Here is a 21,479-nt window from a genome sequence, read left to right as displayed (position 1 = left end):
CGCCTGCGATGCTGAGCAAACAGGGAAGGTTCACAGAACTGGGAGTTTATGAATTTAGTTCTGAACCTTAGTCCACGTCAACAGATATGGGCGAGGTTCCCTATGTCGGAGGGTTTGTTTGTCTTTCTCTAAGCTGGTGTGAGTTCCCAGATAACAGCATTTGCTGCTCTGAAGTTGATGTAATTCCGAGTTAAGGTGGAAACTGTGTTGCAAACTGCTTTGGGAGGGGGGGAAAACCAGGCTGTGTATTTTAGCCTCCTCTTTAATGGGATCTCATCTTTTTTTCTCTCTTTACAGAAACCAGGCAATGCGGAAAAAGTTAATTTTGTACTTTAAGAGGAGAAATCATGCGCGCAAACAGTGGGTGAGTGATTCCCTTAGACCTTATTTTATACGTATAAAGCCGTGTAATTTATTAAGTGAGAGAGAAAAGGATGATTTCCAGCAGAGAGGTGCTGGTGCTCGGTACTTTATCTGTTGCATTGCTGTGGAGTCTCTTCTGCTTAAAATAACATGGATGTGAAGTAGAGGTCCCTGATCCTGCTGCAGGCAGTACCTCCCTCCGCAAGTGCCCCCCGCAGAGCAAACATGTGGGGTTGGCTTAATCACAGCAGAGCCCATCACTGATCTCAGAAAGCCTATTCACAGCATAAATGTCTATTTTGTGAGTAATTGAACCCTAAGAGAGGTGTGAAACAAGCTGACTCTGCTTCCGATAAATGGTCTGCTGCTCTGACTCCTTGCAGCTGACCACAGAGCAACGTTGTAGGAATTTGTGGTTTAAAACAAAATCCAAGCTCTGCGCCAGTTTGTTTCTAGGTAGCTTTGCTCGTGAAAGAGTTTCGGTGTCCTTTAAGGAAATGGGTCTTGGTTAGGTAAGGGGCAAGGTGGGAGTGATTATGGGGCTTCAAAGGCATTTGTTGCACGTCCCCAGTAAACAGGGGAGAAGGTTCAAGTGGATTTCACAGAATTTATATGGTTTTGGTGCTGACAGTTGTGGTCGTTGCTGGCAGGAGTTGGGAAGCAGAATCAGCACAGAAGGGTAAATACCAGAACAGCCAACTGCCCCCACCAGGAAGGTGAATTTTGTGGTGGTTTTTGGTGATGGGTGATTTAGCTCGTGGTGCAGGGCTTCACATTTCACGTGGAAGATGGAAATGCCGTCTCCTGACTTGGTGTTTCTGTTCTAGGATAGGCTCAGGTGCTGGTGCTAGTGTTCTGTATTGCCAATGGTGCAGGTTTTCTCAATGCCTTTGGGGTGGTTTTGGATAGAAGTACTCCAGCTGGGAGGAGTTGTTGGAAAAATTCAAAATAACAAGCCTGGAAAGTGGTTTGAAAGCTCTGGCTTTAAAAGTAGCTTTCAAGACAGGCATTTCTGAGCCAGTAATCGCATTATTTTCTTATTTATGGTGAATAAAGGCGTGTTCTTTTTCTTTCCCATGCTTTACTTTTTCCTCATTTTGTAGCAGTCTTCCAAAAGCCACAGATACTGCACTCCATAGGAATGATTGTGTCTCCCGTTTGTGTCCAAATACATGTTCATTTAGACTTTTCCATGATAAAACTTCTTCCAGGTCTCTAGCGAGGGGTTACAGGGCTTATACCTTCAGCAGGATGTGGTGTGGCAGTTGGGTACTACTCAGGGCACCTCTCCTGGATCAGTATTCCCTTCCTCAAAACAGGGATTGCAAAGCATCGTGCGGTTTTACTGGAATCAGGAGGGAAGCGCCTGGGAGCTACTTTCTGGTGGAAATGGCCAGTTACTGTGCTAAACCTAGAGTGAGTTGCTCTGGGTGCATATCAAGAAGCTGGGGGAAAAGGCTTAATTAGGCTGCAAGAGCACAGTTCCTAAAATACGACTCACAGTAAAGTCGCCTGTCATGCAAAATAGGTGAATTTCTGCCAGCCGGTTTTATTCAGTGTCCTTGAAAGGGGATTTTTCAGTTTAGGGAAGCATTTTGCCTATTCTACAAAATAGGCAACATACGGTTGCTGAATTTGCAAAGTGAATACATTTGCTGATTCTGTTTGCAAAATGGGTATGCTTAGCTATTTTTCTGCCTATTTTGTAGCAGACCCTATTTTTAGCAAAGCCCATCTACGTGCCAGCATTTCTTTCTGGCTCTTTTACTTTCTGGGGTATTGTCGCTGCCTGGGGCCGGCTGGAGCAGGGTCAGAGCTCGGTCCCTGCAGGGTCCAGCCCTCACAGCCCCATCCCAGGGGATCTGCAGGGTTTCCTCCTACCTCCACTGAGGTCAACACAGCGGAAGACTTTTAATTGCCATCGAGGTGATGCCGCAGAGAGGGAACGGTGAAGGGAGCTGTTCTGGGTGTGAGAGGCACATCTCCATCAGCCAAGGGAACAAAACCGTGGGGCTTGCATAGGAATTGGACTGGTTCCTCCTGTCACCTTCACTCTTCTCCTCCCCTCCAAAGAGCTGCTCCGTTCCCTGGAGCTGCGAGAGCGTGGGCTGCGGGAGGGCTCGGGCTTGGCACAGCCCACAAACTGCCTTCAGCTGCTACGGCGGCGTTACTATCCATCCATTTTTAGATACGCATGTCAGGTCCGATTTGGCTCACTATCACTTACTGGTGTGATTGAGAGGCTGATGGGCTGGCGAGTCCAGCCGGGAAGGGGAGCAGAGGAAGCACCGATGCTAAAAGCCAGCACAGATGGTTGCTCAGGAATGGACTTGCTTGCTTAGGGCTGCTCAGAGGATGCTTTGAGAAGGAATAAATGCTTCTGTTCTGACCGGGAGCTTCTCCTGGTGATGGAACTGTGAAGATCTGGGGAGTTCACAGTGCTGTAAGGTGCCTGAAATCTTCGCTTTTGAAGGATGCAAGTGATTGCAGGGAGTGCTTGTCCCAGCCGGAGCAAAAAGCGCTGGATGGGGATGCAGCATCCCAGCCCTGCTGCAGAGGGGTTTGAAGTTCGTGTGGCAGGAAGGATCTCTCAGCTCTGTGATGGGAAGGGGCATCAATGGTCCATTGCAAAGCCGTGCTCAGGAAGGCTAAGCTTTGAGGGGGGAACTTTGGTACTGCTGCCCTGCTGCCAAGGTGTGAGCTGCTGGGGATACAGCAGTGTGACGTGGATGCTGCTTTTTCCATCTGCAAATGCCAGTTCCTTAAAACAGGAACTCTGGATAAAGCTTTTGTCGAGTTGTTCCAAGGAGTGGAGGAAAAGGAGGAAGAAGAGCCACCCCACCGGCTGTGAAGCAGCCAGGGCCGTGCCAGGTGGCTCTGCGGGACCCAGCACTGGCTCATTCCCACTGGGAATGACAAACCCTTCAAAGCCTCAGGGCTTCTCAGCAGACCAAGCCCTCGTGCTGGGCTCTCCCCCGGCCGTGCCGCAGGCTGGCACACAGCACCAGGCACCGGCTGCCTCCCGGTGCTGAGGCTTCATAAACTTTGCAGGGTATTTTTAGCCTCTTCCCAAATGCGATGCTCTGAAAGCAGGAGGATGTAGCAGATTTGCTGGCAGGGTGGGAGCTCTCATTTTCAGGGGGCTGATGGCATCGCTTTGGGAGGGGTGAAAACGCAGCAGCTGTGATTTCTCCGAGCTGCCGCGGGCTGTTGGTGTTACCTGTAGCTCCTCACCCGCAGCACGAGATTCCCCATGTTGGCTTTTAGGGCATTTTAATTTTTGTTCTCATTCCTCGCTTTCATCTTTTGACTGTTTCCTTTAGCTCCTGATGAAACCCAAGCATCTCCTGTGCATCCATGCAGGGCAGGACAGTCTCTGGCTCCAGGCATGCAAAAGGAAATTGATTTATTTTCAGGGGAAAGTGTTAATCTGGCTCAGCTCCGGGGCTGGAGGTGCTTTGTCTGCCTCACATTATTGTTGAAGTACCTCCAAAAGGCCACAAAGATCAAAGACATGCTGCTGTGCTTGAATTAGTGCCAGGTCCAGGATAGCTGGACCAAACCCACATGCCATGATCAGCATGACGCTGGCTACCAGTTGCTGTGGGTGCTTGACACCAGCGACGGGCTGTGGAGCTGCTGGTGCTTGGTGTCCACAGTACAACTGACCTAGCTTGGGGGTAACCCAGCTCCCTCCTGACCTGGAATCAGGTGTTTCCATCGGTTTGGGGGTGTTTTTTACCTCTCTCAGTTTTTCTTGGTGGCCGAGAGCAAGCGGGGCGAGAGTAGAGTGCAGCAGGGAAATCTTGCAGCCTCAGACTTCCTTCCGGCTGTGGGGCAGTGGTGGCAAGAGATGAGTTTATTTCTTTGAAATCCGGACTGCCCTGGTCTCTGCTGCGGTGAGTGCAGTGCCGAGCTGCCCATTCTGGAAAGCAGTGTCAGGGTTAGGAGCAGCCCGAGGTTTGCCGTTACAGCGACATCTACTTTCACTTCCTGATTTGAGGCTTGGAAGGCATTTGTCTGCCTCGAAACCTTAAATCCCCTCTGGTCACCCAGCTGCTCTCACACGAGGCTGGGCACCATCACTGCTGCCAGTGCAGCAGCTGTCGGGGACCAGACAGGCGTCTCCCCAGTATGGACCTCACCTGTCCGTGGGCGTTCTCCTCCAGCGGGAGTGTGTCCGGAAGAGGGAGGAGTGATTGGGGGGGGGGGGGTGGAGGGTGGGAGGAGGCTCATTTGTGTTGCAAATTGTATTTCAAAGTTACCAGGCCGGTCCCACAATACTTGGCAGAAATGCAGTGCTGGACCTGGTGGGTGGCTGGGTGGATGTGCCATGAGGATGTCACCGAGGGGGATATGATGTGGAAACCCTTTGCAGTGCCACGTTTTGTTGGAGCCTGGGTTTGCTGTCAGTGGGGATGTGCTCGTCCTGTTCCTGGGCCAAAAAGGAAGAGCATCAGCTGGAAAAATACTTTTGGTTTCTAGGGTGGTGTGGGAGCTGCGGGGCATCACACTGTGGCCAGGCTACCACAATGTATGGCCTTGGACAGGGGCTGGGTGCCTGGCTCTTGATTTTGGGGAACCAGGGCCATGCATGGAGCTGCCCCATGGCCCCAGTCCCATCAGCATTGCCAGCACAGAGCCATGAGCACTGGAGCTGGTGTGTGTGTCTGTGGGAAGGAGTGCCCAGCTGTGGGCACCATGGCAAGCCTCTGCCCAGCATGGTTTGCTGGCAGCTCCAAAATTACTGCCCTTCACACCCTGTTCACATAGTGGGGACCTGCTCTCCTGCCCCCTGTGCCTCCTCCCAAGGCCAGGTTTCAGTCCCTTTTGGCTCAGTGGACTCAGGCAGGCACTGTGCTCTCTCCTGGTTCACGGAGCAGGGGTCCCTCCCCAGCGCAGGGGCTTCGGTTGTTGAATCAAGCACCTAATGCTCCGGAGGATGCTCAGGCAGAAGGTGTGGAGGGTGGGCAAAGTCATGCTGGATGAGAATCATGGTTCCACTAAAGATGTTGGGTCTGGAAGGGAAGAGCCTGAGGGTAACTGATGGCCTGTTTTGAGAATTCACCCTTGGGTTGGTCCCATACCCTGGAGCACGTCCATGCCCTAATAAACTGTATCTCTTGAAGCAACATGACTCATTCTCAGCCTGAGCAGCCATCGAGGGCCAGGCCTGGAGGAGCTGCCCTTCCCAGGCACTTCTCTGAGATCCCTCTCTACCTCTGCCCTTTCAGGAACAGAAGTTTTGCCAGCGCTATGACCAGCTGATGGAGGCCTGGGAAAAAAAAGTGGAGCGCATCGAAAATAACCCCCGGCGCCGTGCCAAAGAGAGCAAAGTGCGGGAATACTATGAGAAGCAATTCCCGGAGATCCGGAAGCAGCGGGAACTGCAAGAGCGCATGCAGAGGTTAGAGGAGAAGCGGTAGGAAGGGGCTGAGCTGGTATCAGACAGCCTTTCTTTTTTCTTTGGGAATGGGTGTGGGATTTGCTTGCGGGAGGAGTGGGCTGGGATGGTTGTCGGTCCCTTTTCTCCCTCTCTAGTCAAAGGCAGAAGCCAGCAGATGAGCAGACTTGCTGCTTTTTCCCCAGGGTGGCTCAGCACAGAGCCAAAAGAAGGACAAATGTTAGGAATGTGACTACCTGTCTCACCTCTGCTGCTGATCTCCCAGCTGGCCATGTTGGAGCCAGGGGCAGCTCCCTTGTGCTGGCCACATGGCCAGGACAGCGCTAGCTCCTGCCTTGCTGATGGGTCCAAATTCAGTTGTATGAGACTTGCAGATGCATTTGGTCATGTTGATGATTTAATACATGCACATGCTTTGATGGGAGAATGGGCAGGGAGAAGAAACATCTGCAGAGGCTATTGGAATGGCTGCAAATGATATGAAGGGAGCAAAATGTCACTGAAAGGGATGTCCCCTGTCTCTCCCAGCCCCTGTCTGTTTTCCTCTCCTCATTGGAAGTGCAATTGAGGTCACATTGTTTCTTGCCAGGAGGAGACACGATTTCATGATCTCCACCCTTTTTACTGAAAACTCCCTGTCCTTCACATTTCAGCCCTGGGATCTTGCCCAGGGACACCTGATGTGTGCAGAATCCAAACTGACTGCCAGCATCCCATCCTTGTGACCCACTAACAACTGGATGGGTCCAAACTTCCTAATTGATGACTTTATTTTATCTTAAACAGAAAGGGAGAAATGGTACTGAGAAATGTTTTAATTTTTTACCTGCTTAATAAGAAAAGTTGTAATTCCTTGGGATGTGTGGCTGATAATGGAAGTGGGGGGAAGATGTCAATGGATGGGTTTGATTTAAAATTTCTTGGAGCATTTTCAAACCAGATGTGGTGGCACAGTGCTAATGGCTCAGTACTAACACTGACACCTTTTTGCCATTGCTGTGGTGGGATGAACAGGAGAAAATACAGGGGAGAGTGTGGTTGGGTGTGAAATGTGCTTATGTTCTAGCAATCCAGGAAGCTGGCACAGGTAAGGAAGGTGGTTTGAGTCTCTCGACTGTGAGCCCTAAACGCGGGCACCATTCCCGCAGCGTGGGATGGGGTGGCCTGGTTGGAGTGTTGGGATATGGCTATTATGGAGGTCAAAGTTGTCTTGAATGTGGTTTGCTGCTTGTGAAATGGAGCATCAGTGCCTGAGTGTGTCACTGCCCTTTCCCAGCAGGGTAGGACAGAGGGGCAGTGGCGGGCTCTCCATGTCAGCTGCACGCAGCGAGCACGAGGTGTCAGAAATCATCGACGGGCTCTCAGAACAAGAGGTGAGACCGGGTTATCTTTTCTTGTCCTCTTCACCCCTGTGTCTTCTCCAAGGAAACCTAGAGAGTACTGCCAGGTCCCATGATGAAATTCAATGCCAAATCTAGGCCACACCGAGGTTGGGGAGGTTGCCATGATGCCTAACAGACTTTCTGGACAGGATCCAAAGTTAGGTGTTCATTTAATATCCAGCAGCATCTTTCCAACCACGTGAGAGATGTAATAGAGCTGTGCAATGTTCTGCAGGAGCAAAACATGGAGCTGGTGGCCAATGGGTCGAGTTTATTGGCATTCGGCTGTCGCAGGGAAATCCCAGTGTGCTGCTTGTCCTGGGTAGCACCCCACAAACACCTCCTGGCTGTGGTTTATACTGGAAGCGGAGGTGGGAAGGGAAGGGAGCCGGCGCCCAGACTGCCGGGTGGAGGGGTTTTTCTGTTTCATTTTGTTTTGAATGGGCTGTGTGGCTTGACACAGGGGAATCCTATGGAATGAATGGTTTGTACGTGAGCCAGTTGGCCCACATCTTCTGGGAGTGCTCCATTCATCTTGAAACATCCCCGTGACCTCGGCTTCGTTTGGATCTGGTTTCACAAGGGTTCCACTCTCTTGGCACAGAGGCGAGCTGCAGTGAATAGATCATGTTTGGGAGGGGAGAGCAGCCATAGCTGGGATGTTTGCTGCCTGCACACGATGGCTCGATCCCTGTCCGGGATCCCAGGCAGTTTGCTCTTAGCCAGTTAAGGCGACAACCTGGAGGACATGGATCTTGGAAGCAGAGGGAAATTTCACAGCTCTGCAGAGGTTCGTGGCCAAGGGGAACGTTAGCTCATCACCTCCAACCTACTGCAGTGTGCTGCTGAACTCCACCCCGATAGCCACCTGCTGAGCCCCAAATCACAGCTTCACTTGTCTCAGAGGAGACCTTAGGAGGTTCCAGCTCTTTCACAGGGTTGGAAGGAGCAGGGAGGTGAGAACTGGGGAGCATTGCTGGCAGCAGGGCCAGTTTTCTGCACGTTACTGGAGAGGAGAGTGGTCTGGCTGCTGGCTGATGGGGTGTATTGGCAGTGCTCAGCACCCCAAGACCCTGCCAGGCAAGGGGAGAGGCCCTGTGCCCTCAGCTGCAGGCAGTGCTCCTGCCAGCTGCCTCTCTGCTCTGCACAGAGGCTTCTCCTGTTGCCGTGGACAGCCTGTGGTTGTCTGGATCAATGCTCTGGCTGCGAGCTGTCTCTGACCTCCCACCATGAGGTGACACCCCCAGGCATCTGGAGCAGCCGGTTGCTAAACAGGAGGTGTCCTAGTGAGGATGAGGAAGGTGATCAAATGTGTTGAAATGTCCATGTCTGTGTATTGAGCTGCACTTCAGGAAGAGGAGGTGGGGTCTGATCAGGCTCAGCGGGGAAGCAGAGCAGCACTGGGCAGGCAGGGGTCGGCAGCTTGTTGGAAGGATCGGACATTTCTCCCAGGAACATGCATCTGCCTGTAAATTAAAACAAACAGTACTGGAGACCTGGCCTTCCTGGGTCAAGGGTGGAAGTTTGTTTAAGCAATGCCATTTCAAGTTGACAGGGAGGACTCAGGGTGATGGTGCAAGTGAAAGAGGATGGCCAGAACATCTCTTCATCCCTGCGGCGTGAACCTGTGCCAGGGAACCACCAGCAGCTCAGCTGAAGGGACAGTCCCTGCATTCAGGCAGAGGATGGTACAAATGAGACATCACAATGGCCTGTCTAATTGCAAATACTTAAGGAAACCAGTGTGCCCAGTCTGTCCTGTCCTGGTGTGCAGCTGGGGCTCTGAATGAACTTTGTGTTCCATAGGATGGAGTAAAGGCATCAGATTATGTCCCAGGGTGTTGCAGTAAGAAGAAAAAAAAAAGGAATGACAGCCCCGTTATAGTGACATTTGAAAATCCTGGAACAATTTAGGTTTCCTGTGGAAGGGAGAAATGACGTCTCCCTTTGCCCACCCATTCAGGCAGCTTTGCAGAGCTGGCCCACTTCCTTTGCAGTTTGGGTGGGGGGATGAACCTCCATGTGGTCATGGGTTTGATGGCTGGGAAAGGGTCTGCATTCCCTGTGCCACCGCTTGACTTGTCTCTCATCATGGTCAGGAGCTGTTTTGCTTAAATCATTTCCACGCGGAATCTTAAAGCCTTTTAATCCAAAATGAAAGAATAATTGTTTCCTGGCTGACAGTGATCGCCTCTTTCAGTGTTTAATTTACAATTACTCTAGCAATAAAGCTGTCTAGTGCTTGCTTTTGAATTCTCCTGTTCCTCCTCCTCCTGTCCTTTTCCTCTTGAACATCTGTCCCCTGCAGTCCCCGCGGGCCCGTGGTGCTGACCAACTGTTCTCTCTGCTTTCCCCAAAGAACCTGGAGAAGCAGATGCGCCAGCTCGCTGTCATCCCGCCCATGCTCTACGATGCTGACCAGCAGCGCATTAAATTCATCAACATGAACGGCCTCATGGATGACCCCATGAAGGTCTACAAGGACCGGCAGGTGATGAACATGTGGAGCGAACAGGAGAAGGAGACCTTCCGGGAAAAGTGAGTGCAGCCCACACACCTCTCTCAGTGCAGCCTTTAGGAAACGTGGACAGGATTCGTGCAGGGCTTCGGCCGGGGCCCCAGCACACTAAGACATGAATTTCCCAGGGGCTTATCTTGCCCCCCAGGGACACAGCTACAGCCCCTGTGTTACCTTGAACCTGGGCACAGGGTGATGGACCTGCACAGAAACCTCAGGCCTTGCTGTGTGGTTGGGGTGTTCGTGCCCGTGTGCTGAGCTGTGGGAAGCTGCTGCTTGCGACAGGGTGAGAATGGGAAGTTTTTCTGCTTTTGCATTCCCTGTTGTATCAGCCAGTTCAAGGATAACGCCAGTGAAACCAAACACTCCATACACATTACCTTTCTGTATTTACATGCTATCCTTTGGGCACTGTGTGTCCAGGGGAATTCTCGTGGCTGTCAGTGTTCAACCCCCCTATGTGGACCCCCTCAGGCTGCAGCTTCCAGCTGGTGCCCGTCCCTCAGCGCTCCGTCCTGCTGTCTGCAGGATTTGCCACCGGCTGCTGTTTCCATGGATGCATTCCCACATCAGACACGTGCAGACTCTGGCTGTGGTGCTTTCTACTGTTTGCAAGCAGTGCTTGGGAACAGCTTTGCTCCAGCAGCTGAGATCAGTTGCGTGATGACTATTCCCTTCCCTGGGTACCACTGTGCTGTCAGCCAAGATGGGGGTCCCCAGCTCAGTCTCACATCCAGACTCCCCTGTATCTCATAGCCCTATGCCAGGTGTGTTTGCATGGAGGACTGGAGCAGCCTTTGTGCCCCAGTGTGCTGTGTTTGTCTGTAAAAACAGAGCTGGAGTTCAGCTTACAGTAGGATGAGCTCTGTTGGTGGCTCCCTGCTGTGGACATGAGGGACATGGAGGTATGTGGGTGTGCCAGGGCCACCTTGTTCCTTGCAGCAGCACCACTTAGTCTGGCCTCCAGACTGTCATGGGATGGCTCCATGGATTACCAGCAGGCCCACAGCCAGCCAAGCTGGAAGCTTCTCTGTGTCCAGGATTCCTCCTCCTGTCCCTGCTTGTGACAACTCCCGTTTGCAGCTGAAATAATTGATTGCCAAGATGGACCGAAAAAGAACAAAACAAGCAAACCAGCTCCAAGCCTTTGCTAGAGGAGAATCCTCATTGCTAATTAGCCTTAAAATGTGCCACTCCAAACAGCAAGGCTTGCCACAAATGACGCAAAGGCTAATTACTTGGTCTTTAATGGCAGGGCCGTGCCTGGCTAATGGGGCTGGAAGAATCCACACCCAGTGTGTGCATCCTGCTGTGCACGGTGGTTTCTGTGTCATCACTGTGGGTGATATAGAGCTTGAGGCATAAATACAGCAGGGTTTCAGGGCTCTCACAAAGCTCATTTTGAGAAATTGGTACTCAGGAGCTGTAAGAAGGGTGCAGGGAGTCCTGCCCTGGCTCTCTCCCACCCTGGCGTGCAGGTAGCTGAGCTGCCTGCTGTGCTGCAGCTTCTAACCTGGGTTTTTAAGGTGAACCAGAGTTGTGTCATCCATGATTGTGACCCAGAGCTGGCCTCCTCCTGAGACCAGGAAAACCTGGAGCAACCTTTTGTTCAGCCCTGTTGGTGGGTGCTCTTGGAGTAAACAGCCAGGCACTGCAAGGCCGACAAATGCCAGGTCTGAACTATTTTAGCTGTCAGAACATAACCACGAGGAAGAGTCTGATTTGATTTGCTTCTGGGCAGAATTTCAGGTCTCTGTTGAGAGTCCATTGCTGGCCTACTCCAGGGAAGCTGTGGCTTGCTGGTGAAGGAGCAGGGTGCTGCTCAGGCATTGAAGCACTGCCGTGCTGCACACTGTGACAATGGAGCATCCATCTCTCATCATGGGGACATGGCCTGCCCTGTGAAAGAAAGTGGATTGTCACCTGCATTGCCTCTGACAGGGCTCCATGCCCTGATCCCAGGTTGTCTGAGCAGCCTGGCTGCTTTGCTTTTTTCCTTTTTTTTTTTCCCCTAGCATTTCTGGTTTCTTTTTTTCTCTGGTGACCACTTATGGTGACAGTGTTCTCATTGCAGTGCCACCCAAAACATATGGGATCCTGCATAAGAAGGGCATCAGCATGTGGGTGACAGCACCCACATCCTGCTGCCATGGCTAGAGTTGGTCAGGCCCTCACCGAGTTCAGTTTAGTGCCTTGACTCTGAGTTTGGCACTGGGACAGAGCAGCAAAGGTAGGAGAGAGCTCAGCCAGCTGCCCCAGGGGAATCACTGGCAGGGCTGGAGACACCAAGGTGCTGGCCACATCCCGCCCATGTTACACCCACACCACAGCTCTCCCACCTTTTGGCTCTGATCCACTTCCCGAGGGCACAGAGCCATCAGCTCCTGGGAGCTGGCAGAGGTGCACGAGCTGAACATGGCTCCCAGGGGTAAAGCCTGTGCTGGTGGCCTCTCCTCTGGGGCCAGTGCTGTGCTGCAGCCCTGGCACAAAGTCACTGCTCACCAGGCTCACTGTGCTTTGGTGATGCACCAGTTAACTGTGCTGCCAGCGGGACCACCTCGTGCCAAGGGCTTGCTGACCTGATTTGTTGGAAGAACCATCTCTCTGCCCAGGGTCAGCTTCCCCTGAGCAGGCAATGTTGGCTCTTGGGCTGCTGGAGCCACAGATGAGCCTGCTGACAGCTCCTCTACTTGCTGGGCACAAGGCAGTGTTCCTTGGAGCCACTGTGCCACCGGGGATCTCTTGAGCTACTCAGCATTATGGCAGCTCTGTGCTTCCTCCTGGGGTTTGGGGTTTCCTTCCTGCCCTTTGCAGCTGCTCCCAACAGCCCAGCGGGGCTTGGGGTCCTGCTCAGTGGCAGAGCCACACACGGACATGATGTGGGGTGTGATGGCAATTCCTCTCCCTTTCCTTGCCGAATCCTGCGACCTTGGCCAAGTGTGCTGCTACCCTCTGTGCCTGTCCTGCTGTTGGTGTGGGCTTGGGTGTCCATGGGATTGAGCAGGGTGATGAGCAGCTGTCAAGCACTGCTGGCCCCTCTTCCCATGATGAACATTTGCACATCGAAGCTCCCAACCAGCCCAGCTCCACTGGGCTAAATTTAAAGTTCCTGTCTTTCTGGGAAGCTGAGCAGCAGACAAGTATTTTCTCAAACGCCGAAGTCCCTCAGGGATCTGTCCTCGCTGCTCCGGGCGTGCAGGGCACGGCAGCCCAGCTGTGAGGGGGTCAGAGCCAGCACCCAGACTAACCCTCTCCCTCTCGCTCCACAGGTTCATGCAGCATCCGAAGAACTTCGGCCTGATCGCATCCTTTCTGGACAGGAAGGTAAGCCTCCCTGCCTGGCTTTAACCTGAATCATGCTGTCTCTCCTCCATCACTTGGCTCATGGTACTGGAGCTACCAGCAGCTGCTGGGCACCTGTGGGCGGTGGTGGCTCCGAGCCCCGGGCACGGTCCAGACGCCTCCCGGCTTCCTGCAGGGACGAGGGACTGAGTCAGCTGCGGAGAGACTGGGAGCTCGGAGCCGAGAGGTGTGAACGCAGCCAGCCTGGCGCGTGGGTGTCTCAGCCCACCCCGTGATCTGCCTGAGGAGCTGCTTTCCAGCATCTCCCGGAGGCATTTTGCACCAGCCAGGCTGTCACACGGGGTGGGCGCTCGGCTGCCCAGCACAAAGTGAAGGGGTCTCTTTGCTCAGGGAGAAGATCATGAGGGTGGGCTGAGTCCCATTTCATCCAGCAGTTCGGGTGGGTGTCCTATAAGCACATACATCTCCCCTTGGTGTTTAGGAAGAGTTTGCTCGTGGGACCTTTCCCAGGCCTCTGTGTTGTGCTGCTTGGAATTTTTTTTTACTGTTAATTGGGCTGATGAAGAAAGGTTTGAGAAAGAAATATGGCGAAGAGCGAGTCTCTGGTCCTGTTCTAAGCAAGACTAGGTACCTTCTGTGGGACAGGCCATATGGGCAAATCCTGGACAGACACAGCCTGGAAGGAGAGCGATATCCATCACCCAGATGCTCCCCTGAGCAGGAAACATTTGAGCGCTGCTGCTTTTCTGGTCCCTGTAGTTAGTTGCATCCTCTGCCCTTCTCATGCAGGGTGTCATCCATGAAATGTTCCCTCACTCTGGGGGAACCCCTCTGCCCTTTAGAGGGTGGCCTTCAGAGGTCCTTTCTACCTTAAATTATTCTCTGCTTCTGCATGACTCAGACTGGGGAAATAATTTATAAGGCCTTGACCTTCCTGTCCAAAGTAACAAGGAAGCAAAGGCCAGCAGCCACCTCGTGCTGCTGCTGTTGCTGTAAGATTCCGAGCTCTTCAGCCTTTCCCATTTGGTAAAGCCGAAAGCGATGGGACTTGGATGATGTTCACAATCCAGTCTGTGTTCCAAGCTGTAAAATGTCTTCTAATTTTATTTGTACTCGTTTGTAAATCAGGCTGTAATTATGATACAGAACACATCCATTATCCTGTTGGAGAGAGATGCAAAGTATGGCTCAATGTAATGAATTAATAGATTTTTAAATTGCATTATAAAAAAATAGTGATCTTAGCCCTTGGAACAGATGACTGTAAGTTTTTGTGTTCGCGTGTGTGTGTATAATCAGAGCTAGTTTAGAAGGAGATCCAATTAACACTTTAAAAGTTGCAATCTGTTTTTGCAAATGGTTCCACTCCTTGCAGAGGGATGGGGCGAGCACAGCCCCCGGGCACCCCCGGGCGCACGCAGCTGCCCCCGGCTCCTGAGCACTTGTGGTGTGATGGGTCTGTGGGATTATTCCTGTTCATGCAGCCACTGATCCCTATATGTGAAGGTGTAGCCCGAGACCAGTATTCAGGTGTCCACCCAGTTCAGCAGAGGATTTTTCCCAGCATGCTGGCACGCTCTGTGCTGTTCAGGAGCAGGATATGTCCTGGCCACAGTTCCTTGTTTTCCTAACACGTCCAATCTGTGATGGTGCTTGTGGAGCCAGCCATTGGAGTTGGAGTTGGGATGGCAGCTCCTGAACGCTGGGATCTCAATCTGTCCACGAGAAAGTCGTGGGCGCTCGAGCCAGCGAGCTTAATGGGTGGAAGTAACACCAGCTGACAGTTGTGTGGCAGGTTGTGCCTCGTGTAACCTCAACAGAGGGTGACAGGCAGCTCCTTCTTCTGCCTCTGGTTGCCACAGTCATCTGGGGTCAGCCCTTCCTCTGCTTCGTTTCCAACATTGGGTGCTCTCTGCTCAGCACCCCCTCTCTGTCTCCTCACACCTGCAGGACCACCCTGGTCTGTCCCTTGGAAGAGCTCAGCCTTTTTACTGGGTCACGGTGCATGGCCCCACTCTTCCAGCTCCGGAGGCCTTTGGGAGAGAGGGGAAAGGAAGCTGTTGGGCTGCAGGTCTTCAGGATCAGCAGGAGACCCGGTGATGGCCGGGTCTGAATGCTGCTCCTGGAAGTCTGTGCCCTGACAGCGCAAGAGAACAGGACCTTCTGTTCCCTGACTTGCCCATGTCATTGCAGACGGTGGCTGACTGTGTCCTCTATTATTACCTGACCAAGAAGAATGAGAATTACAAGAACCTTGTAAGGAGAAATTACCGGCGGCGCGGGAAGAGCCAGGTAAGAGCTGGAGGAGCACCTGGAAGCGTCGTCGCTTGGCCTGAGCAAGGAGCTGTAGTGCTTTCTGTGAGCCCCCAAGCATTGCTTTTTCCCCTCCCCATGTGGGGATCTTGCTTGCAGGCTGTGATGGGGCTGTGGTTGTGCTCTTCTAGCTTTTCAGAACATGCTTTTTTCTGGCAGTTGATGTTTGTCCGTCCCTATGCCAAGGTCACAGTATCTTTAAAAAAGCAAACAAACCCAAGATGCTTAAAAAAGGGGATGGAGTAAATGCAGAAAACCTGGCTGCGTGTCAGGAGCACAGGGTTGCCCGTGCAGCCTGGGCTCTGTGCAAGAACCAAGTGGGGCTCTCTCCTCTCTGGAGATGGCAGCTGTGGTGCCAATGACAGGGCTCCTGGGAGCTGAGTGACGGGTTGCTCCTGCTTTGCAGAGCCTGCCCAAGGCTCTTCCTATAGGCAAAGGTGTGGGAGGAGAACGACTTGGGTGGCAGTGACTTCTGGTGATGCCTGAGCAGAGGCATATAAATCCATCTGGAGTGTGTGTGGTGTCGGAGATGCCTGTGGGGCTGGCTGATTTGGCACTGAAGCTAGAGGAGACCCTCAAGCCTTTGGTTAAGGGTAGAGCAGATATCAGGACGCTACAAGGTGCCTGTGGGTAGGGGACTGAGTCAACCCTTGCTGTTATCATGGCCAAGATACAAATCTAGACATGACCTTGGCAGTGTTGCTGCTGATCCCACAATAGCCAGGTACCCAGATAAGTGCTAACCTTTTGGGCAGGTGCCTTATCCCCACAAATGCTTTCAGCCAGAGGCAGGTCCTGCTGGTGGATCCCCACATCCACGAAGTGAGTGATTATTCACATAATGAGGAGAGTGAGGTGGCCACAAAGGGACTGTCTCCTCAGATAATGTGGAATAAGGATGGAAAAACTGGCCTGGCCCATGCCACCACTGACATCAGCAGCTCCTCACGCTGCATGGCCATAAAAAGCAGCACTTGGGTCTAGATCCTGATTGGGAAGCAGATAGGTAGCCTCACTCCAATTTGATTTCTGCAGCATTAAGGCATCAGAATAGTTAGCACATGACGAATGTCATGGACGGGGCCCAATTTTCCCTTCTTTTTTTCAGAGACATTAGGGATGGATAAAGCCCTATTAGATTATCCAGTCCCTCTCCCAGCAAACACAGGGTGGTTCCCTCCAGTACATTTTTATAGTGTTTACCATGGTCTGTTTTGTTAGATCACAGCAACTAGAACATGAGGCCACATTTGTTTCTACTTAGCGGTGGAGACATTTAGCACAGCTCATTCTGGTTTCAATGTTAAATTGAGCAAGTGTGGAGAGTGAGAGGCTTTTCTCTGCATCAGCCTACCTACCCCTGAGGCCAAAGGCTTGCCCATCCTGCACCCAGCAGGGACTATTTGTGTTTTGGTTTTTAAAATTATCCAAAGCATCACTAGCTGCAGATTTCCCATGACGCTTTCCCTCACTTATGAGCCTGGTCCAGCCTGGGCACTGGAGATTTGTGCTGCCCTTTGGAACCTCATTCAGTGCCAGCCTTTGGAAGCAGGGACTTGCTTCATCAACTGTAGGAAAAGGCAGGGCTGTTTTTGCAAGTAGGAATTGCACCGAAGGGAGCGACTGCACCTCCCCTGGAGCAGATCTCAGCCAGATTATTGATTTTGAAAGGGGAGTCCCCTTGAGTTTGCGAGGGGGAAGTGACGCAGTGCATATTTCCCATTACTGTTGGTTGCTCAGGTGGAAGGTGGGATATTCAGAGAAGCTTTAAGAGCCACGGGCTGGCTGCATGATTTGCAGTAGGAGAGAGGTGCTAAACAGCAGTTGCTGTATATAATCCAGCTGGGAGCAGCTCTTCCCCAGAGTTCTTGATGGGTTTTGAGATGCACACTTTGTGCTGTGCTACCTCCAGTGTTTGCATCCATTTCCTGCAAGGCTGCATGAGAGGAGCGCTAGAAGAGCATGTGTGCAGGCTTGGGAAGGGCACACTGCTGCGTAGGCTGCGGGGGCAGCACAGCTGGGTCTGTGCTGCAGGGGAGGCTGTGCTAGGGTGGGATTTTGTGGTAATGAAGGGAGGAATGTGTTGTTAAAAGTCCTGTCAGAAGCTGGTGGGAGCAGTGAAGCATCTTCCTTGCACCCCTTCACAATCTCCCTTGAGCACTGTTCCCTTGGGAACTGCTTTCCCAGGCCAGGCTGGGTTGGCACGCAGCCAGCCAGCATAGGAGAGGTTAGATACTGGCAGGCCTGGAGGGCTGGGATGGAGGGATGCTCCTGGTGGGATTTTGCTTAGTGAGTCTTTTCAGAAGCAGCTGAAATTCTGCCTGTGTTGCAGAAGTTGTGCTCATTTGGGAGTAACCCATCCTGAAGGCTCAGCTCTAACATTGGCTGCCCATCCTCCTGCTTGTTCCCAGGGGTCCTGGATTGTTTGTAACCCTGTGCAGGTCCCTCATCTCCTGTCTTCCATGTGGCCTGGTGAGGAGTAGGGACTGTGACTGAGGAGCCTGCAGCTTTGGGGTGACCCAGCACCTGCAGCTCTGCCATTACTTGCCCAGTCTTAGGCGCCAGAGATGGTGACGGGATGAAGGACAGGAGACACGGAGGGACAGCACAGGGATGGGCAATGTGCAGGGAGGAGACAGAGCCCTAGGCAGCCTTCCTGCTAGACTGGGATGCATGGCACTGTGTTCCCAGCACGACCTGTGCTCTGAGCATGGATTTCCCTGCTGGTAAGGGTTCCAGCAGTTAAACGCCAAAAACTGAGATTTAATTAATTTAGAGCAGGGGAGGAGAGGTTGGCTTTTGTACCAGATGAGAGGAGCGGATGAGGTTTGATACAAAGAGCATTTCAAGTGGCCCTATGCTGGTTTCTTCCTCCTTTTCTCATGGAGAGGTTGGTGGTCTTATTTGCTCTTGGAGGCTGTGGGGAGCTCGAGAGCGAAGGGGAGATAATTACACATAGAAATAAAGCTGCTCTGGTGTCAGGACTATCTTTGTGGCCTGCTTATTAAAAGTCCATTAAAAAATAAGAATCCCACTGCTCCCTGGCTGATGGTCCCCTGGCAAGGGATATTCCTCATAAAGCTGCTACTTATTGTTAAAAAATCTCCTGCCAAGAGCAGGGGCTTCACATGATTACAGTTCCAGTTTGTCAGAAAACTGAGCCACCCGCTCCAAGGCAGGGCTCATGCTCCCGGCATGCTGCCTTCCTCGGACTGAAGAGTGAAAGGTACCCACATCCAGTGGGTCATGATGCATAATATTAAGGCTCCTGAAGTTAAGATATTTCTAAAATAATCCTCTGTCTTTGTGTATGGAAAAGGCAATTTAACCCTGCAAGGGGGGAATTGATGGGAAGAGAAATAGCTTCCTAGTTGTCATTTCTCATTGGAAAGAAAGAAAAGAATTTGTGCCACAGTAAGAGTCTGATCCAATTGTCAGTGTGCAGTAATAAGCATAAATTTGCATGAGCTTGTAATGAAAGGCTCTTGTGCGGATGTGTCACCTCAGGGTCTGTGGCAGTCGGTCTTCAGGATATTTTCAGAATGACTCTCTGTGAACCCCTCAAATTCTATAGCAGGGGCACCAAAACTGAAGCACCATGTGCTTTTCCCTTTGGGAAGCTGTCTTGCCGGGCTGTGGGAGCACAAGCATTGGGCTGAAACCGAGCTGGATGGAGAGTGACCCTACTTCAACATAATTATTCCGCTTGGAGCGTGAGGTTTTTATTCCAGAGTGAGTTTGCTTTGAGTTTGGAGTAGCGTTGCCCGTGTGGTAGTGGAGTGGCCACAGCATGCCAGATATGCTTCCTACGGTGGTGCTGGTGAATTCCTGGGGGGAAAAACCATGGGGCTCCCATGCAATGCTGGGATGGACAGGCGAGGGGCTATCCCACCAGGCACAGCCGTCTATGCTCTCTCCAGTGTCGGGTCGGTCGGCAGCGGCGATGGGCGGCTGGAGGAGCCGCCTGCCCGCCCTGGGGATGACTCAGAGGGGGATGAAGTCATGGTGGACGGACACGGCCCGCCGGATGTGCCGTCATGCCGATCCCCCTCGGCGCTGCTGTCAGACGGTGCTCACGTATTCCCTGGCAAAAGGGCCCCGTGTGTTGGCCTTGAAGCTTTCGAGGACTTGCTCCGTGGCACCCGGGGGACTGGAGCCGCCCAGACCCCCCTTCCTCTGCTGAGAGCGGTGCCAGAGCTGTGCTGGCAGAGTGGAGACCCACGGTGTGACCTGGCCAGGCGGCCAGCGCTGTCCCCTGCCAGGCCCGACAGCCTTTCCCAGGCCCACCCTCTTCCCTGCCCCCTGCCAAAACCCAAATTGAATTATCCATCCCACCGCTGTCCCGCCCTCCCCAAACACAAACCATTCCCCTCACCGCCGCAGATAAACAGCCCCAGCCCAGATTTGTATAAACAACCCGTTTACTTTTTTGGCAGAAGCGCATCCCGGCAGGGTCTGGCCAGGTTTGATATCTCATGGGTCCTGCAACCTCAGGAAAAATCTGGCCAGGCAGGTTTTTCTGGCCATCAGCAGCCCTGTTGCAGGGGCTGGCAGGGCTCAGGCTTCCAAATAGTGCCTGCACCCTGTCCCCAGTGCAGGAGCAGAGCTCCCACCAGGCTCCAGCCTTGCCATGCCATCACCTCCCCTCCCTCCACCAGGATCAAGTCCAAAGCTCATCAAACTGCCTCTAACACTGCAAATTGTGCAAGTGCTCCTGCTTCAGTAACCACAGCAGCTAATGAGAGGAATGATACTTGTTTCTGGGAAGCATTTGATCTTCATCAATCTGGGGAGTGGCTTCTTGTTAGTGACAAAGGGCTTGACAACTTCTCTTTCAGATGCAGGCAGATATTTGTCACAAAATCCTGGTGTAATAATACAGCACATATGCAGCCCTGGATGTGGCCAGTAAAGTTTGTGTCACAAATACCAACAAATTGTTCTGCAGGCATTTAAGGCTGTGCTGACTAGGGCTGTATTTAAAACAGCACTGAAATTATCCACGGGTGATCAGGGGCAGTCTGTGATGGAGCGGTTTTCCTGGTTGGGAATGGTGCCAGGGATGCCAGCACTGGGGCATGGGTTCATCTTCTGCTGATGGGATGTCACTGCTGGGACATAAAAGGGCTTGAATTTGGCTCATTTTTTGGACAAATCTGCAGTGTGACAGGGCTGTTGGTGGCCAGGGAAACCAGGCTGAGGCTGCAGGACCCATGAGAAGTCAAAACTGGCCAAATCCCGTGGTCCTGGTCCCTGTCGAGTGCAGCCTCATGGGGAGAATGTCTCACAGAGCATTAATCCCATGGGTGCTGTGCATGTGCTGCTTGGTACAGGCTGTCGCTCTTCAAACCTGCGGTCAGAGGTGAGGTTTATATTGGGGTGCCTGTGCAGGGGAGGTGGGTGAGGTGTGAGATACAGTGGTGCTCGAGCTGACAGCAATCCTGTAACCCTCCCTTGGCACCTGCTCTTTTAGTCTGGACTCCAGTTGCTCCCAAACTCTGTCCCCCAGGGATGCCCTGTAAGGTGCATCGTGCTCGTTCCCCCATCACAAGGGTGCAGCAGCTTCCCCTGCCGCCCCTCCAGGCCACACAATCGGGCAAACACAATGGAAACTCGCATTCCTGAAATCTCAGCTGCAGTTTTGGGGGTGATTTAATGAGAACGATGTGGCCATATTTGGGAAAAGAATCGAAGGATGTGTCGCCACAGGAGGATGGCTGCTTGGTCCCTGGGTCCCCACACAGCCTGCTGGCAGTGCAGGGACAGCAGGGAGACCTGTAGGCTCGGAGCAGGGACAAGCACTGGCAGGCAGGGACACCCAGCCACTTTCCTCCAGGGTAGCACCGGCACAGGCTGCCAATGGACCACTTGCTGATGGACCCTTTGGCCCCCCAGCTGGGCTCTTCTGTGCTGCTTGATCACATCTGCAGGTAGCAATAATAACATAGTCACTTCGGGGAGCTGAACCCCCTCATTCTGGTTGGCCCCCGAGTTGGGACTTGTGTTTCTCCAGCAGCAGGTCGATGTGTCCTCGCAGCAAATGCCTCACCACACCAGTGCCCACGTGAGTACTCCTCAGGACAGGGTTTGGGATCCAGCCTGGGCATTACCGAGCCCAGTGAGGGACGTGCAGCATCTTCCTGGCAGGATGTAGAAGCTGTTGGATTTTGGGATGAGTTGTTTTATCTGTTGTTAT

The 21,479-nt window shown here is 52.6% G+C and overlaps 1 protein-coding gene across 12 annotated transcripts in view; it reads left to right on the top strand.

Moving 5' to 3' along the window:
• Positions 1–21,479, top strand: part of NCOR2 (nuclear receptor corepressor 2) — a 238,186-nt gene that overhangs the window by 148,827 nt on the left and 67,880 nt on the right. For 6 of the 12 annotated variants that reach the window (XM_032705360.1, XM_032705359.1, XM_032705355.1 and 3 more), the window contains 6 exons: positions 298–364; positions 5,598–5,785; positions 7,044–7,140; positions 9,509–9,687; positions 12,937–12,991; positions 15,164–15,262. In XM_032705360.1, coding sequence (XP_032561251.1) covers positions 298–364; positions 5,598–5,785; positions 7,044–7,140; positions 9,509–9,687; positions 12,937–12,991; positions 15,164–15,262 — 685 coding nt within the window. The remainder of the gene's footprint in view (positions 1–297; positions 365–5,597; positions 5,786–7,043; positions 7,141–9,508; positions 9,688–12,936; positions 12,992–15,163; positions 15,263–21,479) is intronic. The other 6 variants (XM_032705362.1, XM_032705358.1, XM_032705357.1 and 3 more) reach the window with 3 other exon arrangements.

This window comes from Chiroxiphia lanceolata, chromosome 18 (assembly GCF_009829145.1).
Source record: "Chiroxiphia lanceolata isolate bChiLan1 chromosome 18, bChiLan1.pri, whole genome shotgun sequence".
Taxonomy (NCBI): domain Eukaryota; kingdom Metazoa; phylum Chordata; class Aves; order Passeriformes; family Pipridae; genus Chiroxiphia; species Chiroxiphia lanceolata.
Note: the sequence above shows the minus strand (reverse complement) of the source record. Positions and strands in the feature narration are given on the sequence as shown.